At 35.2% G+C, this 19,607-nt stretch overlaps 2 protein-coding genes across 5 annotated transcripts; one reads left to right on the top strand and one right to left on the bottom strand.

Annotated features, from left to right (window-relative positions):
* Positions 1–1,165: 1,165 nt before the first annotated feature.
* Positions 1,166–3,024, top strand: mrpl18 (mitochondrial ribosomal protein L18). Its single transcript, XM_052574599.1, has 4 exons — positions 1,166–1,447; positions 2,182–2,350; positions 2,528–2,762; positions 2,870–3,024. Exons 1-4 carry the CDS (start codon positions 1,351–1,353, stop codon positions 2,939–2,941), a joined length of 573 nt encoding a protein of 190 aa, XP_052430559.1. The 5' UTR covers positions 1,166–1,350; the 3' UTR covers positions 2,942–3,024.
* A 1,082-nt stretch (positions 3,025–4,106) lies between these two features.
* si:ch211-203d1.3 (protein phosphatase Slingshot homolog) lies at positions 4,107–18,655 on the bottom strand. Of its 4 annotated transcripts, none has more exons than XM_052574595.1 (16): positions 18,489–18,655; positions 17,189–17,308; positions 16,100–16,137; positions 15,808–15,991; positions 15,165–15,280; positions 14,547–14,615; positions 14,074–14,139; positions 13,529–13,805; positions 11,666–11,794; positions 11,358–11,404; positions 11,064–11,210; positions 10,681–10,881; positions 7,318–7,477; positions 7,117–7,212; positions 6,400–6,495; positions 4,107–6,291 (listed from the first exon to the last, which is right to left on the bottom strand). In XM_052574595.1, exons 2-16 carry the CDS (start codon positions 17,234–17,236, stop codon positions 6,145–6,147), a joined length of 1,821 nt encoding a protein of 606 aa, XP_052430555.1. In that variant the 5' UTR covers positions 17,237–17,308; positions 18,489–18,655; the 3' UTR covers positions 4,107–6,144. The 4 variants fall into 4 exon arrangements, with proteins under 4 accessions (XP_052430555.1, XP_052430556.1, XP_052430557.1 ...); XM_052574596.1 differs by lacking the exon at positions 18,489–18,655 and adding an exon at positions 18,337–18,454; XM_052574597.1 differs by lacking the exons at positions 15,808–15,991; positions 16,100–16,137.
* Between the last annotated feature and the right edge of the window lie 952 nt (positions 18,656–19,607).

The following is a 19,607-nucleotide window of genomic DNA, read 5'->3' as shown; positions in this document are numbered from 1 at the left end:
TTGCTGAGAGCAAGGATTTTGGGTTACAGGAGCATGCGTGTTCAAATGGCAAGAGAGCCATTTATTTTATCTAGGGACACAGCCTCTTCACAGCATGCTAAAAGTGCAGCACAAACAAACTGGCCAAATTAAAATGGCAAGCCATGCAGAAAATCCCTTAATGTCCAGAGGTGAGCCCAGCACTGCCTGGAAATGTTAGAGAGGGCTATAATAAGCTGGAGATTGTGAGAGGAAAATACAGTTTCATTTGAACTATTGGACATGTTTTAAATGAACTTCACCAGCAAGCTTTAGGGTATGTTGATTCACACGTTTCATCACAAATTAAACTAATTAATAAGTCTTGTGACTGTGCTTCTAAACCTTGATTTCAACTTAATTGTATTATGTACTTTTATGGAATTTTATTTACTGGACAAAAAAAGGTGTACTTGTGCCATCTTGTGGACATAATAATATTGTCTGATTACTCTACTGTTTTAATAATTGTGGTTTAAGGATCTTAAATAGTGTTTCATTAAATACCTTATGTCTCCTTCTTATTTATTTATTTATTTATTTATTTATTATTATTATTATTATTATTATTATTATTATTATTATTATTATTATTATTATTATTATTATATTTTCATTCTTTTCAAGGATTTCCTAATAAGCAAAGAAGGGATTTTTTTCAAATGCGGAAGAAAAACATTCTAAATGTTAATGTTCAGACGCTATTAGAAGGAAGTACTTGTGATTGTGATCAAACATCCCATGATTTACCTTAAAAATACAGGATTGATGGAAAGAATTTCCCTTGTTTGTCGTATACTGCTGCACACTCCAGTCTGGTGTGTGGCGATAATACGCCTTTAAAATTGGTTGTCAGCCACCAATTAATAGAATCATAGACTCTATAAATTATATAATTTAAATATCTATAAATAGACTCATATAAAAGAATATAGTCTTTTTTTGTTGTTGTTGTTTTTTATTATAATCATTATTTGTTATGTTTTTAATTTCTAGTTTGTTTATTTGTTTTATGGTTTAGTTTTGTCCTAAAAGATAAATCCCGATCCATAAATGTATTCCAGTCGGTGGCAGTAATGCAGCAGTCAGTTAGGTTGCCATCCGCTAATAAACATCAAAGAAGAAGAAGAAGGTTTGCTAAGCGGAACTAATGTGAACTCCAAACCTTTCCTCGGAAACACGGAACAGTTTTAGTGTGACATCACAATGGTTGCGCACTAGAAAGTGCTCAAATAGTTTTAAAATATACGAAGGGTCAAGCTGTCTCCGCTTTTATAGAAACAACAACTATAAATTGTCCCCAGAATTAAAGGTATTTTGTACAGCTGTCAAATGGCTTTGTTAAGTGGTATTTGCCGTAATGTTCGCACGCTGCTGGGTCAATGTCAGAGATCTGCGGCTGCAGCGGCGTGGGTTCACTGTCAATCATGTAAGTAACAGATCTACAACACAACTACATCAGTATATACTCTCTGCTGCATGTGTTTACGTTACTACAGAACGAGTTTAAAGCAGTAGATTTGTAGAATTTGCCCTCTATAATGAATATTTTGTTTTTCTCAGTGAACAGACCGATTTGGACCTAAAGTACACGAAGTAACAAGAAAAGAAAGCAAATGATTAAATATGAACATGACTTTGATTCATTAAAGTGACTCGAGTCTTGAGTCCGTTCATAATAATTTATTCTGAACTATGTCAATAATTTTTCCACTCAGATTTCCTTTTTTTATATATTTCCCAGCTAAATGTATCTATCATATCTAACATATATTTGAATAATGATTATAATAATCTTATTTTCATACATTTTAATAACCGGGTGACTTCTGAACACTTCGTTCACTTAAAAGATTTGTTTACATTGTTTTGACTGTTTGCAATTTCAAAACGGTCATCATTATAATTTATATGATTGACAGAAATCGTTAATTTAAAAAATATATATATTTTTGTTTTACACTGAAGAGCTTTTTTCCCCCACACACTAAAGAATGTGTGTGTATAAAAGAATCCAGAATAATAAACTCCAACAGTCTGCACTTAAATTTAGAGACGGATGCATTTGAACACCGATACAACAGCATCACATCATTTAAACCCCTCAAGGGATCTGTAGATATAATTCATGAATGATATGTATGATGTGTCTCTTCCCACCAGCTCAGAAATATAGTCAGACAGCGCCTGAGCCAGAACCAGTGATTAACGATAATGAAGCCATCAATAAAACATTTGTTAACCGCAACCCAAGAAACCTGGAACAGATGGCGCTGGCAGTGAAGGATCGAGGCTGGGCTACAGTGTGGCCCTCCAGACAATATTATCACAGGTTTGTAAGCTTTCCAATGTCTAGAGCTAGATGTGAATAATAAAACCCCTACAAAGTTCTGCTGAGCACAGCTCTAATAACAGCATCTTAAAAACCTTTTCCAGATAGAAAAACAAATGCACACCATCTATGAATATTGAACTGATGCTGTTTTGTTCTGTACCGTTCCTCCGTCAGGTTGGTGTTCAGGCGCACGCAGCATCACATCACAGCTGAGGTGTATTCAAGTGACTCTGTAGATCCAGTGCTGTCCTGCTCCACGAAGGAGTGGGCACTGAAGCGTGAGCTGGGCTCCACACGCTCTGTAGCAGCTTGTCGTGCCGTCGGTGAGGTGCTTGCTCAGAGGTGTCTTGAAGCTGGCATCACACGCATTGTTTATCGAGAGGTACCGTGGAAGTTTCGATCAGAGTCGGTGAGTTTTGTTTCATTTTTTATTTTATTTTTTTCAATGCTTTTTAGGTATTATACATAAATGGTGAAAAAGTATCTACTAATTCATGCCTTTTTCCCCCTCTGCAGAATCAGACATTCTGGACAGCCATGAAAGAGGGTGGTGTCATGCTTAGTGAACCAAGGCGAAAATTCATTTAAGTTGCAACATCTGTTTTTTTTATTATCATTACTGTTCTGAAGTGTGGCTTTTGTCTGTAAATATAAATATTCTCACATTCAAACAGTGTATTTATTGTCGATTACAGAAGGGTCCTCAACACATTATAGTAATTTGATTATCGTGATATAAATCTTTGGTTTGACAGTGAAACGATGTAGTGGTTTTCAGTTTGATTTTTGCAAACTAAAGATGTTTCCGTTTCTTTTTAAAAGTATTTGTATTTTGTATGTTTTAAAAACTGATGCATTTCAGACAAGAAAAAAGACAAAAGACTTTGCTGCGAATGACACTACGGTGCAAAAAAATTGGGGCCAATTTGATTATTTTCTTCAGCAGGATGTTACATTGATCAAAAGTGATAGTGTATACATTTGTAATGGGAAAAAAAAAACAAAAAAGGTAAATGCTTGCTATTCATAAATTAATCCTTTGATTTCCACAAAAATATTAAGCAGCAGCAGAACTATTTCTTAGGCACCCAATCAGCATATTAGAATGATTTCCAAAGGATCATTTGACAATAAAGATTGGCGTAATAGCTGCCTTAAATATATTTCAAATGTATTAAAACAGAAACCAGTTATTTAAAATTGCAATAGCATTTCACAAAAATACAGCTTTTGCTTTTTTTCCTGATCAAATAAATGCAGCTTTGGTGAGAAAAATATTTAAATCTTACTGACCCAACACATTTGAATAGTAGTTTATGTGAGAGTTATTAGTAGCCCCACTTTGGCGCTTTATTAAAATACATATTTTAAAATATTGTTAAAACAAATTGTGTATTATTCTGCAATCAATTTCGTCAGACTAACAAAAAGAGCTATTTCTCATATTTTAGGATCGATACAGTTGTATTGGCTTTATTTTTAATCAGTCCACTGCACATAAATTATTGCTTCTCTATAATATATAATATATGCCCTGTTTATCTGACGGAATCATTCAGTATTGCTGTATACAGCATAGTTGCTGTTTTTAATATTGTACTGAAGACACATTTGCAGTAAAATATGTAAAGCACTAGTATATGTGTGTGTGATAAATAAATATATACATACAATTTTACATTAGAATTAAGAATATGAATATCTTACAACCTGAAACATTACATTATACAAAAACAATCAATGAGAGTTTCCATTAGATATTTCTCAACCCCCCCATTATAAAATCATTTTATTTTTTTTAATAGCACAGACAACTTTGTATAACAAATTAAAAAGATACATGTTCAGATCGGTCATAAATAGAAAAAGCAACAGCAACCTTGACTTTATATTTAACACCACCTGATACAAACAATGGAAATGAGAGTTAAATCCGAATAAAATGTATAACTTTTCACTTATCTTGAAGTTGATAAGGCATGGCACATTATACATTAGTTTTAGAAAATCAGCACTCGGAAGGCTGCAGGTCATCATCTATCGCTAATACACATAACTTAAGACATTCTCATGGAAAATAACTGCAAAACCAGTGGTGCCTCAATACTAGAAACATTCCACAACATAACTTTGGTTTCACAACATTGGCACTTTGTGCAATGACAGTATACACAATTCAACATGTTTTACAGCAGACTGTATATACTTTCTACATACAGGACTCAGGCTTACATACAGTACAAACAGCATGCATACAGTCTGATATTTGAGACATGCAAAGACACAAATCAACCACACCTAGGGCTAAACGCACATGTATTATGTAGGAGCTGGTTTTAACTGTGTAGATATAAAACCAACAAATGTAGTTATTTTGGTCCACCTCTATCAACTAAAGGCACTGAACCATCATGCAGAATGATTGAAACCACAGAGACGGTTAAATAACTGGCACATTTGAAAGGACAATACTCTGGTTTCATTTCCTGCATAATGTACAGGTTAAAAACAAATATAAAAAAAAAAAAAATCTGCTTAATAAGTGTTTAAAACATGTGATATAGCACGAGTAGCTACATCACTGTCTAGAAACTACCATTCATAAGTTTGGAGTCAGCAAGATGTTGTTTTTGAAATCTCTTATGCTTACCAAGGCTACATTTATATGATTAAAAAATACAGTAAAAACAGTAATGTTGCAAAATAATATTGCTATTTAAAATAAACGGTTTCTAATTAAATATATATTAAACTAATTTATTTCTGAATTGGCAAAGCTGGATTTTCAGCAGCCATTATTCCAGTCTTTAGTGTCAAATAATCTTTTAGAAATCTTAATATGCCGAGTTGGTGCTGAGAATGATTTCTTATTATCGCCAAATGTTGAAAACAACTGTGCTAACATTATTACGGTACCCTTGATGCATTTTTATAGAAAGTTAAGAAACAGCACTTATGTTGTAAAATTAAATGTCACTTTCAATCAATGTAATGCATCCTCGCTGAATAAAAAGCACTGATTTCTTACTGACCCCCAAATTTTGAATAGTAGTATATATGAAAAATCAAAGTCCTTGAGTGCTTTCTCTCTCTACACTTTTTCACCTACTGATCTCCACAGAGCCAGCATAAAGCTTCACATTCGTGGAGAAGGAACAGCTATAAAGTAGATTTATTGCATAGGATTCCTAAAATGAGTGAATCACACTCTTATTCATTTATTAAAAACAACATGAAACAATGATATCAAGAGGAATAATGGTTCATTGTTTCTGTATAATGAAAAGACAGATAACAGCCATAGAGAAATCCTCCACTCGCACTATAATACCATATTAAAATATGTGAAGTATATTGAATTTTATGGCTCAGTACGAAGGTGCAAAGGATACAGAGATTTCAAAAGGCACAATGTGACATTTAGAATGATAATGCTCTGAGGAAAACAGTTCCTTTAACAATACTCACTTGACAAGCGGTGGCTGATTTTTTCTTTTTTCAGCAATCCACCTAAACTGACCACAGTTCATGAGTTTTGGACGAGACGGACAGGTGAGGGGAAAATTAGTGCGATATCCGTTGATATGTAACCATGTGCTTTTATGTGGCCTCCAAGTGAAATGACCTAAATGAGCCTCGAAACAACAACTATATGAAGAAATTCCCTAATTTTATTCTGCAGTGACTCCTCGAAGAACTTGGAATGATACAATCAGAAGAAGTGTTCTTTTTCCTCACCTTTTCACTTTGAACATTCCTCTTTCTCCATATTTCCTAAAACGGCCCCTTTGTTAAAGTGCTTCATCCTGGTTTGTGTTCGGTGACTGTTTGCTGCTTGGTTCAGGAGAAACATCCACATGCGCTCTCTGATAAGTCAAGCTTCTTCTTTCATGACTCCGCCTTCGTTGCGCAGGAGAAAGTCTCTGACCGGCAGTGACCTAAACAACAGGAGTTCTTCAGTTAATGCTTGCTTGCATGTGTTTTTCTACTTGATTTTGAACGTATCACTCAGTTTTGCATTCCAACCAATACTTTCTTTTCCTCACCTCTTTATCCAGGCCTCTGTCCTCATCGTCAAGCTGAATAGACTGCATGAGAGAGAACAAATCCATCCTGCCACTTCTGCTAGGGCTAGATGACACCTAGAGTTAAAGTTTTGCAAACATTTTAAAAAACCGCTTCACCAAAACACAAACCATTCATTAAGACACACCCAGCTAATATTTCAAAAAGGCCTATTATTACCAAATTTAATTTTTGATGGCGAGTTCCAAAATATCAACAACAAAAAAACCTTCCATCATGTACAGTTTTGAATCAGAAGTCATAATCTAATTTTATAGATAGAGAAAACATCTTGGTCACTTTTGCATTTTCTTCTGCCACTGGTTATAATTTCTAACCTTGAAATCAGGATTAGGCATAAAAAAATATCTCCAGAATAATTCATACATGTGGAAATCGGCTGAGACCTGAACAAACGGTTGCAACCAGTCTCACATGTCTTTGTGGTGGTTTTTCTGGTAATTTAGGGGTAATTTAAGACTTCATCACCCATACAAATCGTTCTCGAAAGCAAAAATGCAATGCACATGATATATATATATTTTTTGGAACCAGCACCCCAGAAATAGAAAGAAAGTATTGGATTTCATTCAGAAAATATAAGCAGGATAATAAAAGAAAACCTTACTGACATCTGGAAGGCCTTTTAAATGGTCAAGTGAAATGAATTGAAATTATCGTCCTCTGAGAGCTCTAACCTTATCACTTTCTTGTACAGTAATAAGTGGGTTGGATGGAGCTGTTTCTGCCCCAGACGTGTCAGGAACACTCTCATCCAGATGCTCATCAAAGACCTACAAATGACAGAGGCGTAGAAATAAACAGTTTTTTGGGTAAAAAAAAAATATTTGGGAACTAAAGAGACAGAGAAGCATCGAAATTCTATGACATTTCCTTACATCGGGTTCCTCCTCCTCGTAACTGCTTTCGTCTTCTGGGCTCTCGGAGTCTTCCTCTTTCTGTTCCTGTTCACTCCCTGTGGCTGCATCGTTGTGGACAGATGGCTGGCGGACTTCTGGCTTGGACTTTCTCCTCCAGAGGGCACTGTGCCGCTGTTTACTGCACGACAAAATGCAACATTTGGAATGAAATTCAGAAGTTACTACTGAAAAGTTTTTTTTATAATAACATGAAACAAAAATCCACCTAATTCTGCAAGTCGTTTCAATTTTTCAGATAATTTTTTTGAAGGGCCATTTAGCCTTTTTTGTCCAACTTTGTGTAAAAATGTCTTGATAACCCTACTTAAATGAGAGAGAGAGAAAAAAAAAGACATATAGCTGACAGTACTTCCAATACATTTTGGCAAATCGGTATGCTGTATGGATTGGTATACAATATGCTGCAGAAAGCTTCTGCATATACCAATTTAGATCTGTATAATGTGTATTTTATACATGTATAGGAAGCCTGTTAATTAATTTTATAGTAAACAGTTGCATTGGCAAGCTGAGCAATCAGAATATATACACACTGATTTCTTTTGAAAGAAATTCATACTTTTGATTAATTCAGTGCATCCTTGGTGAATGTCACAGTGAAAACATTTATGATGTTTCAAAAGATTTCTATTTCCAGTTAACCCATACGAAAGGAAAATATATTTACCAATATATTTCTTAAAATATATTGTGATATATTGTAATATATTATTTTCTCTTTTTATTTTTCTAATATTTTATATATTTGAATACATTTAATAATATCTTGATGATACATATATTATAAAATATATTGCAAAATATACAAATGATTGCCGCTTTCAATATACTACAATATATTGGAAAAAATAAATATATATAAGAATATATGCCTAATATATTACATGATATTTTCCAATATACTGCAATATACTTTTGTTTCATAAGGGACATCAATATAAATAGGAAATGTCTATGTAGCAGCAAATAGTATGTAAGAAAGATTTCTAAAGGACCATGTGATACTATAGACTGAATTAATGACTGCTAAAAAGCTGTCAACACAGAAATAAATGACATTTTAAAATAATGCAAATTAATATTGTAATAATTTCACAATTTTACTGTATTTTTGATCAAATAAACACAGCCTTGCTGAGTGCAAGAGACTTCTTTCAAGATCCTAGTCTTTCATAGCTGTGACTGTTTGAGAGGAGTTTGTGTATCTAAGCTATTTAGTTCCCTCATGTACACACACGGTTGAACAACAATACACCAGACTTGACTTGACTCGTCTGTACCTGAACATCCACTAAGCAGTGTTAATTTTGACAGCAAATTCAGATTTAGTCTTAGTCTTAGTCTTTTGAATAACACACCATTTAGTTTTAGTCACATTTTAGTCATCTGAAATGTTTTAGTCTTAGTCTAGTTTTAGTCGACTAAATATCATAAGAGTTTTAGTCTTAGTCTAGTCTTAAGTCTTTTAGTCTTAGTCTAGTTTTTTTTTTAGTAGAACAAAGTCAACTTAGTTGACTTGACTAAATGTTTCCATCAGTCTGTTATGGAATGGTATTTATAAAATAAACATAAGGCCTGCTCTCAATGAAAAATATACATGCTCTCTGAAAAAGATATGCATTCGTCCTGAATGATATGCAATGCATATGACATTCTTTCAAGATGAAGTACAGTATTATTGAAATAGACAACCACCTATATTATATTTGTATTGTATGTTCATTCTATTTCTTTATTTGTGATATTTACACAAAGTTTACATTTTTTAAGTTTGTTTTTGTTCATTTAAAATAGCACTGCATAGTCTTCACTGTAAAATAAAATACACAATCAAACCAAAATGTATTCAGACACCTTCAACGTTTCTTACAATATCACAGTTTATCTGCTGTATTTTAGAAATTGGTAATAAAATATGACAATAACTCAGGGTTAAACGGTGTCAGAACAACAAATTCATCTTGATAATGTCTGATGCAATGCTTAATTTGGTTCAGTCTGTGGTGTGAAAAGGTTGCATTAGCAATTAAAGAAAGAAACACTTAAGCAAAACATGCTCAGGTCCCTAATAATTTTTTTTTTTTTTTGTATTTTTTAGTCACTAGTAAAACAATATAATCTATTCTATCTGATTTTTGGATTGACTTTGGATAAATTCTTGTTAAAACTACAAAGTAATTTAATCAAGAGCAGTGAGTGATTTACTTTCATTTTCATACATTAAAGACACTGACAGCAGAGCTAGTAAATTAGGCGCGGTCACTTTAAGAGACAAATGCATCCGTTATAAAGATACACATCCGATTTCTTTCCAACTCTTTACTTTCACTGAAGACACAACTACAGACCTTTTCGAACACACTTTCCAAGACGGGTACTTGACATATTTAGTATGTATTTGTTGTCGGTACAAAAGCAAGAAGACTTTGAGACGCGTCTCTGCTTGCTCCCTGAACACCGCGCTGCTGAATTGAGCTCTTTCACTTTTCGCTCTTTTTCTTATGTTTATTTAAAATGCGATTTGTATTTGTTCGTTCAGGTGCAGGAGGACGCAAACGTCCTGAAGGAGAACTCGGTTCAGTGTTGCGCGAGTAACCAGCTGCTCAGTTCAACTTTCCCGCAGCGCGGGGCTGAAGCCAACTTGATGTGTTGAATGCTTGGAGCACGTTATAAAACGTATTCTTACACATTTCTGTTTTAATAAATGCTCATATTAAAACATAGCATTACACATAAGTAGGTACAAAAATAATCAGTGATACATTTACGACCCCATAAAAATTTGGGTCGCAATGGCATTTCAAAAGGTCGCAGTAGTTCCCTGTGTAAACAACTTAACTGTTATGAAAACGTCCTCGAAACTGTGCGAATTTCTGCAAACTCATCTTTGTTCTCTTTTCTGTGTAACTGCTGCTGCGTTTGTTTAGCTGTTGCGCTTGCATTTGCCGCGGCTTTTTAAAATGGCTCGGCTGCTTCTGCATAGATCAACCTACCCTCAAAGATTCGCTCTGATTGGATCTCTTCTCCATTCGTCCCTCCCATATATTTTCGTCTCATTTTTATTCGTTGACTAAAGTGTCAGTTATATTTCGTCACGTTTTTCGTCATCATATCTGACTTTTTATTTAGTTTTTATTTAGTTTTCGTCCGTGAAAAAGGTTAGTTGACGAATATTTTTCGTCATAGTCTTCGTCAACGAAATTAACACTGCCACTAAGATGCTCCACAAGTGGGAAAATGTCAGTACTTTTGTGTGAATGCTTGTTTACGCAAGTATGACGCCATATTTTAGTGCAGCACCATTATGAGAATGTGAGTCACCTGGCATTGAGGATGCCACTGTACGTATGCAGCTGTTTGAGGAAACCTTCATTGGGCTGCACTATAGACCGTCTTTCTCTCACGTGGTTGAGGGCTTCGTCTAATGTCCAGCCCTGCTGCTTCATCAGGTAAGCAATTACTGTGGAGGCAGAGCGAGAGACGCCCATCTTACAATGCACCAGTATGGCTTGTCCACTCTTCCTGTATCATCATCAGTACAAAACAAATGACACATAATATATTAGAATGAGACAGAGACGATATTTTTCATAGGGGGTTAAGTACACCATACTGCATGTGTGCTTAAAAATAAACCAATGCATTAAAGAGTCAGCGTGGGCAGAATACAAACACAAAGTAAGAGGAGTGTGTGTGTTGAGCACCTTGCTTCACTGATGAACATGTATGTGTTGTTCCAGTACGAGAGTAGGTCGGTCGCTTCCACATCGTAAACTCTAATATTCATATAGGTGAAGGATTCTGGAAAAAAGTTGTCAATCTCCTTGGTAACATTGAGGATGTAGCCCACACTACCAAAAACAAAAACAAAAAATTAAAAAAAGAATTATTTTTATGCAGCAGAACATTTTTATTTAAAAAAAACATTAAACAGATAAGTAATAAAACATATTAAAGGATTAAATTATCTTAATTTTAATTAAATTTAAGTTGTATACTTGTTCTTCTGTAGTTCTTCAAAGTTGGCAGCATTCCATTCGGAACCCTTTGGGGGAAAAAAGGACAATTTGTATATATATATATATATATATATATATATATATATATATATATATATATATATATATATATATATATATATATATATATATATATATATATATATATATACACATACACATACACATACACACACACACACACACACACACACACACACACACACACACACACACACACACACACACACACAATAAATAAGTGTATTTCCAACAGTATAGCAGACAAGACAAATGTCAACACTCACCAAGTAAAGGTAGTCCAAGATTCTGGAAGGTTTGTCCATCTGTGCCATTGTGACCATCATCTCATTGTCAATATACTCTTTGTAGTCCTTCATGTCTATGCCTATTCTGGACTCCAGGGCTGTTCGCACCTACACACACACAGAAAGAGTGACTGTAGCTCAACTGTAGGGTGCTAGAAACTCCACAATCATGGGTTTGGGATACAAATGGCATTAAAATGGCAAGTCACATGGTATACAACACTTACAAGCATCAAATCAAGCTTCTCACTAAATGAGTGCTGCTGGTGTTCAGACCACAAAGATTCTCTGGGTTAGACAACAAGCCCAGGCACGTTAACTTTTTGAGTAAGTTCTAGAAGAAGAGAGTCTTTAAAAGGTGTGTCCTCAGGCTTGCACCACTGTTCAAATGCTTGAGATCAGCCAAGGTTTTTTTTTTTTTTTTAAGAAATTAACTTTTGTCAAGCAGGGGCACATTTAATTAATAAAAATGCTACTCTTTAGAATTTTCTAGAATTCTGCAAAAAGGAGCAGCAAATCAGCATAATGGAATGATTTCTGAAGGATCATGTGACACTGAAGACTGGAGTAATGGTCCTGAAAATTCAGCTTTGCCAGGAATAAAATTTGATTTGGTAAATATATTCAAACAGAATGAAGTTATTTAAAATGGCCACGATTTCACAATATTGATATTTCACCGTATTTTTTTTAATTAATGGTGAACATAAGATATATATATTTTTTTTAAATAAAAGAAATCTTACCAACCCCATAAGATTTGAACTGTAGTGTACTTTGAATAACTTCAAAGGGGCCATATTAAATAAATCCAGTTCAAACAGACCACTAACTGAAAATAAAGTAAAAAACATGGCAATTGTGAAATGTTTTGCAACTGTCGCAATGCAATACTTGCTTCTGAAAAGTGTCTGTTATGGAAGGATGGCAGCAAAACAACGGTAAAAAATAAAAAAATAAAAAATATTTTTTTTTTTGTGTGTGTGTGTGTGTGATTGTGTTATGATTTGTAAACTTTTTTTTGCATGTGCATTCAAGTTGTTTTTTTTTGTTTGTTTTTTTTACCGTTGTTTTGCTGCCATCCTTCCATAACAGACACTTTTCAGAAGCAAGTATTGCATTGCGACAGTTATGGAAGGATGGCAGCAAAACAACTGTAAAAAAAAAAAAAAAAAAAAAAACTTGCATGCACATGCAAAAAAAAGTTTACATATCATAACACAATCACACACACACAAAAAAAAAATACAATTTTTTTTTTTTTTTACAAAATACAGCATAATGTTCTGTATTATTTTAAAGGAATTTTTAAAGGGTAGATGATATAAGTAAAAAAAGTTCAAAGTGAAAGTCGTGGCATTTCCCAAGTATGTTAACCCATACTCAGAATTGGTGCTCTGCATTTAACCCATCCAAGTGCAAACACACACAGCAGTGAGAAGTGAACACACCCCCAGAGCAGTGGCCAGCTATAGATCCAGCAACCGGGGAGCAACTGGGGGTTCAGTGCCTTGCTCAAGGACACTACAGCCATATTGAGGGTGGCAGAGAGCGCTGTTCATTCACTCCCTCCACCTACAACTCCTGCCAGCACAGAGAATCAAACCGGCGACCTTTGGGTAACTAGTCCAAGTCTCTTACCATTAGGCCACAGCTGCCCCTTCATGAAATTCTGTTTGTAACCATTTGACTTCTGTTAAACGACCTGTTTGCACTCAGTGTGGAACTTGACTTTATCCATCAGGAACTGATTGGATCATGAAAAGTGGCCTATAGGTGACTAGAGGGAAGAGCTTGGTGACATTCTGGGACATTGTAAAGCCATACTCCCTTTCATTTTACCTGCTTTGAGGTAATGTTTTCTAAGTCTTCAGTCCTCATGATATCTCGAAGTTGGGCTTTGATGTCCTTCTCCACTGACTCCCGATTCAATGATGAACGTGTTCCCTTGTCCCTCCTGACTGACTCCAGGCCAGTCATGACCGCCCATTCATTAAGGCAGTGCTGGTCAGATTCCACGTTCCCTCTGTAATGGTGTGCCCACTCCAGCCCGCAGCCTGGTATGACAGCCCCACGCACGGCCCGTTCACAGCAGCCATGCAGCGCCTGCAACACTGACCTTGAGCAAAGTAAGAGTGACACATCAGAGAGTGCTGTGAACAAGCAATCAACAAACCACAAACACATTTACACGTCACAGAGCTAACTTGGAGGCTTGAGGCAGATGTCTAACAGTGTGCATGTAACTGACTAGACGACCAGAATAAAGACAAATAGCATTACACATATTTAAGTGTTTGTAGGCTGCGAGACCAACGTCCCACTGCATGCCGTTGACAGTTGAGGAAATTCAGTGTTTCCTCAGCATTTCCTGCTTTAAAGCTTACCACATCGTCTGAATGGACACAGGCTTAAAGATTCGTGTCACTTCTGCAGATGTCACACTGAAACCTCTGTAAGAGAACGAGTGAAAACAAGCTGTCAGAAAAGCAGAACCCTGGGGCTGAGGCTTTAACAGTGACTAAGGTTCTGCAGAGCTTTGCAGATAAACTTTAAAGTGGAAGCATCGCTCGGTTTTGTTTTAATGTTATTTACTTTTTTTTCAGTTCAGTTAGATTTAGTTTAGTGTTGACTGATTTTTTCTAAAGAAGCAAAACCTCTGTGCTTGAGCTCCCTTCAATTTACAAACCGCATTAAAAGCGTATGCGAGAGTTGACTTTGATGGTAAGATAATGTTATCAAGATTGCTTCATACAGTACTAAAACACTTTTGCCGTTTTTGCTTTCCCTGCTATATCATCAGATGTTTGTACTAATTAGTTGACTTCTAGTGAGCATGATTCAAGTCTTATGTTCTTACCCATCTCCGTCAAGGTAAACCTGCGTGTCACTCCATATTGGCAAGACAAGTCCAATAGTGCACTCGTCACTGAGGAAGTGAGAAGAAATAAGTGAGAAGTTTCTTGACAGGCTTACTGAAATGTTCTGCAGTTTTAATTACAAATTTTGCTAAAAGTTATATTTAATGAGAGAGTTCACCCCAAATGAAAACATATATGAAAATATTTGTTTTATATTTGTCTAAAATGTATTTTAAGAAATGTCTCAGCACTTTTTGTCTATACACAAAAACTCAATGGCTCAAAATAACTTATTTTATGTTTCACAGAAGAAAAAAAGTAATTAAAAGTAGTATGATGACACAAATGTCATTTTTGGTTGAACTATCCCTTTAAAACTGCAACTAAACATGGGCACCATGTTTGCAAAATATCTGCACATTTCATTTCCAAAAAAGCATAATGTAAAAATAAAAACATATCATCAAAAATGCAACAGTATTTTGTCTATAAAACAATGCATTTACAAATTTTTAACAGGCATGTCCCACATACAAATAAATAATTCCAGATTTATCTATAATGAAATTAAATCGTATGATGATGATTTAATGATTTCGTTTATAAAGACATGCTACCTGTTTGACCCTGGGAAGTCCATGCCAAGTAGTAGGCTCTCCAGTTTTTTGTTAAGTGTGCCGATTATAAGCAAATACCTCACTCTGACTGGGCTCACAGACTCCAAACGCACAGCCTGAGGTAGGGAGAAAGAGAAATGTAGGTACACTGTAAATGAATCAGACATAATTCATAAAAAAAAATAACTGAGCAATTAAAATTAGATTAACTTTTCTGTTATTATAATTTAAACACAGCACCTAAGTATTATGTTATATAATAATGTTTTTATACAAAGATTTACCTAGCAAAAAGTATTGTGTGTAACAGTATTCTTAAAAGTCAAAACAAAGTTCTTGTCATTTCTGCATAGCAGAAGGTGGATGAACTAAAGTGTCTCCAGAAACCACATTGCAGAACTTGTGACGTTGCATATGCAAAACACAGTGATTAATATACACAGGCAGTAAGTACAAACACTTCCTTTAATCGGTCTCAAAGAGACAACAAATAGTGTAAATGCATCAGATATTTTCATATCCATTCAATTTCCCAGTGATTTGGGATTATAAAATTCATTTTGTAGAGCCTGTGTTCAATTTGGAGACCCTGAGCATAAAAAAGCAGTGTAGTAAAACAAGAGTGGGCTGAGAAAATCCTAACCAGTTTGAGTGTGTCTTCTGGTCGTAGTAACGAAATCATTGCGTGCAAATGTCTGTGCTGAGTGTCAGAGGCTCGGCCTCCATGCCTAGGACCTAGCAGAGAGGGCACGGTTTCTTCCTGTGATCCCTCCCTCTCTCCCTCTCCCACCAGGAGCACTGCCCCCTTAACCAGGGCGAAACTTTCTCTGGTGTGCGGAAATAAAAACAAAAACGAATCAGTTACGCATTTCTGGAGGAAACACTACATACACTAAAAACACATGCATGATGAAAGATGTATCACAAACAATCACCTTTTCTGAAGTCTTCCTCTTCTTAGAATAGGCTCATCCTTAAAAATAAAATTAAGTCGATTATAACTCATTATAACTCTAAGACTCTAAACTAGAGATTTGTCCAGAGAATGGCGATGTTAAAAATGGGTGGAGGGTGAACTGATTATGTGATGCATTTAATTGCAAACATTTCAATCATTTGACATGGTATCTGAATAAAAACTTGCACCAGGGATGGGCCTTTAGCCTTTTTTCTTCACCCATAACTCACTCTGAGATGAGTGACTGGGTAAAAAAAAAAATATAGAAAAAAGGAAACCCGTAAACGCAATGAAAAGGCGTTTTGACAAATTTGCCAACTGCAATGCAGTGACAGGATGATAAGACACTGAGGAAGCTCATACTAAAGACGATAAACAGAGAAAGAAATGGAGCGAGAGAGGAAGACAGTGAGAAGGACACCAAAGAGGCTGTTATTGGTGCTACTATGGAATGGGAGAGGAGACAGTAACATTACCTGTTATGTGACTGACGTGTCCAGACAGAGACAAGAAGAAAAAAGAAGAGAGGGGGTGGAGAGGAGAGGAGGGGCAATGAGGTTTTAGGTTAAAGCTCTAGTGAGACTTTACTCAAAATAGTCTGAACATGGTGTTTTATAGAAGATACACAGTTTGCATGGGTGAAAAAAGAATCTTGTGTTATATAATAAATACAAAGCCTACCAATCAACCAACAGAGACAGAGAACGATTACTTGGCATTGTCCAATACCTATCAAGAACAGCAATAAAAGTTATCAGGCATTTTGGCTCTTTAGCAGAATCCTCATATAATCCTAGGGCTTTTTATATTTTTTTTGGAGCAGTGTGAAATGAATTCTCATATTCAGGTTCACTGCAAACTTGGAAAGCGTTTGGTACGCTACCAAGAAGACATTCCTCCTAATTATACATAAACTTGTGTACAGACAAAGGTGTAGCGTAACTGGACGCACATGGAGGGAGTGGGAGTAGGGTGAAAGAATGTGTGGAGAACACACATAACGTTCAGATCGTCTTCTGTAGCATCTTAGAAATGAACATTTTTCATTAGGCACAATAAAACTCACCGGTGTCGTGGAAACAGATGGGGTTCTGTGCAAGGTCAGCAATGCCATTCCACAGCCGCTTATCCTGCTTTAACACCGGCAGACGAGTCAGAGCAGCTCCACAGAGTGCTTCCAAGTTTACTGAGTTGAACAGAAAAAAAGACAACAAAAAAAAACTGATTAATGGTGCTACATCCAAAAATGCAATACTAAAAGATATTTATAGTGCAACTAGATTGAATTACTATAGAGCAGACTCAGAATCTGTAATAACATCCAGACATTTCCACAAGAAGGTAACAGAACAGGGCCTGAAACTAATAATAATAATAAAATACACATTTTTACTATAAGAACTACCTTTAGAAAGTGTTTATCGTCAACCTTCCATTCATTTTCTATGGGGTTTCACTCTAGGAAGTAACTTTTATTTCAAACTTAAGTGCAAATTCTGAAAATAAAATACAATCACTTACTAGATTTTCTTTTCTTTGAAGAATATGGGACTAAATATCTTAGTGATTAAAATCAGTTTTTGATGACCAATACTAATTTTAATATACTTGTTTTAATATTTACTAAAATATAACACTGTAGTATAGTTTTAATTGTTAGATTATTGAAGATCTAAGTTCATAAGGTCAAGACCTCTAATTGTGGGAAGAAGTTGTCATTTATAAGAGAGGATACAAATATTTTAATAATAATAATAATAATAATAATAATTGAATAGTGTACCAAGTATCTATTAGGCGTCTAAACAAAATTAATGTGTGGCTTTGATGTCTTAGGAATGCCAGAGTGCATCCTCATATTGTAACGTGCCATAAATTCCAAACACATAACTAAAACACATAACTTGACCAAAAATTAAACAGTCAAATGTTTCTGCGGTCTACGATGTAGACATGCCGTGTATTCCTTCGCCATATCTCTGACACAACAAAATACAACGCGCAACCTATCCCACATACTCCGAAATGTCACTAAATGTTTTCGATATATTAAATATTGTTGTTATAGAGTAGTAACGGCTGTGCGCGTCATATCTACAATATCGCAAGGCGAGCATTTGCTGTTTCACAAGACAAAGTTGCAATCTTTGCATTTTAGATCTTTCAGTTTCATCGATGCCTTAAAGAAATGTCTCGATAAAGTATGCCACATACCTAATAGCCTGCTAATATGTCTGTAGGCTGATGCTTTATGCTTATGTAGCTCGAACACAGCTGTTTTAACCAACAGCAGACTCGAGGCTTGTCATTTCCAGTTCCTCAATGAAATCAAAGGAGGGCGGATTAAACATGGAGAGTTCGCTTACCTGATGGGTTCAAACGCTGCGAAATCACAAGGATTTGCTCCTAGCTGAACCTTCCTCAAAAAATCGTGTTCGTTGTTTTGATCCTATGACCACAACTTTTGCATTGGTCCAGAATCCATTTAAAGGGGAAGGTAGACTACTATGAAACCAGGAACACTTAATTCTCGGCCGAGAAAAGTAAACGTGCCCTTAAATGGAAGAGGCGGATCGGGAGTAAAATTCGCCTATTAAAGCGACAGAGACATATTTAGTCAATCGCAGGATGAATTAAAGGTAATGCCTCATAAAATCACAACACAGTTATATAATTTATTAACTGTTAAAGCTTTCATTTACAATCTAAATAAAGGATACACCAAGTTTGGTTACGTTTGAGGCCTTTAAGGCGTTTGCAAGAGTAACAATTTAATCAATAGCAAATTATAAACAAAAATACAATGTAACTCTAAACCTAAATGTAACTTTTTTTTACTGTCTATGCTCTAAACACCAGTGGTTTTCAAACTTGTTCCTGGCGACCCACAAGTCTGGACATTTTGCATTTAAAATTTTATAAAAAAAATATATATTTTTGCGTTTTTTGGTGACTACTAATTCTATTTATACTTCACCAAAGAGTATAGAAGCTTCTATACTCTTTGATTACACAATGGAGAAAAAAAGAATTCGTTCAAAACAGTGATTTATTAAGGAATGCCGCTACTGTTTTTATCAAATGTGTGAATAGGTAATTACTGCTAGCTAGACTAAAGACTGCAGTAATGAAGATGTTTGAACTATTTCAAAATGTATCAAATGTTGACGAAACTTGAAAATAAAATATACATATTTTACCCAATAAATCTAAATTAATATCTTTGTCTTGCCAACCTTGAGGTATATTCCAAGAGTTCAAAGCTCTAGTTCCATTTGAAATTTTCATTTTCATCTAAAATTAGCATTTCTATCAGGGTCCAAATGTGTAGGTTCACTTATTTCACTTTAATGGCAATCATTGCCATTAAATTGAATTAACTGAACATAAACACAGGAGCCTGAGAAAAAATATGCTAATTTTAGCTGAAAATTTCTGACTGCATTAGAGACTTTTGCATCTGAACTCTTTATTTATTCTTTAAA

This window comes from Carassius gibelio, chromosome B14 (assembly GCF_023724105.1).
Source record: "Carassius gibelio isolate Cgi1373 ecotype wild population from Czech Republic chromosome B14, carGib1.2-hapl.c, whole genome shotgun sequence".
NCBI lineage: Eukaryota > Metazoa > Chordata > Actinopteri > Cypriniformes > Cyprinidae > Carassius > Carassius gibelio.
Note: the sequence above shows the minus strand (reverse complement) of the source record. Positions and strands in the feature narration are given on the sequence as shown.

Excerpts from the sequence above, each read along its gene's own strand:
- si:ch211-203d1.3 (XM_052574595.1), bottom strand. The coding sequence starts at position 17,236 with ATGGCATTGCTGACCTTGCACAGAACCCCATCTGTTTCCACGACACCG. Across the intron at positions 13,806-14,073 it reads GTGTCCATTCAGACGATGTG|GTCAGTGTTGCAGGCGCTGC; the intron begins GTAAGCTTTAAA and ends ACTTTGCTCAAG. Across the intron at positions 6,496-7,116 it reads CTGTACAAGAAAGTGATAAG|GTGTCATCTAGCCCTAGCAG; the intron begins GTTAGAGCTCTC and ends CTTTAACTCTAG.
- mrpl18 (XM_052574599.1), top strand. The coding sequence starts at position 1,351 with ATGGCTTTGTTAAGTGGTATTTGCCGTAATGTTCGCACGCTGCTGGGT. Across the intron at positions 1,448-2,181 it reads GTGGGTTCACTGTCAATCAT|CTCAGAAATATAGTCAGACA; the intron begins GTAAGTAACAGA and ends TCTTCCCACCAG. Across the intron at positions 2,763-2,869 it reads GGAAGTTTCGATCAGAGTCG|AATCAGACATTCTGGACAGC; the intron begins GTGAGTTTTGTT and ends CCCCCTCTGCAG.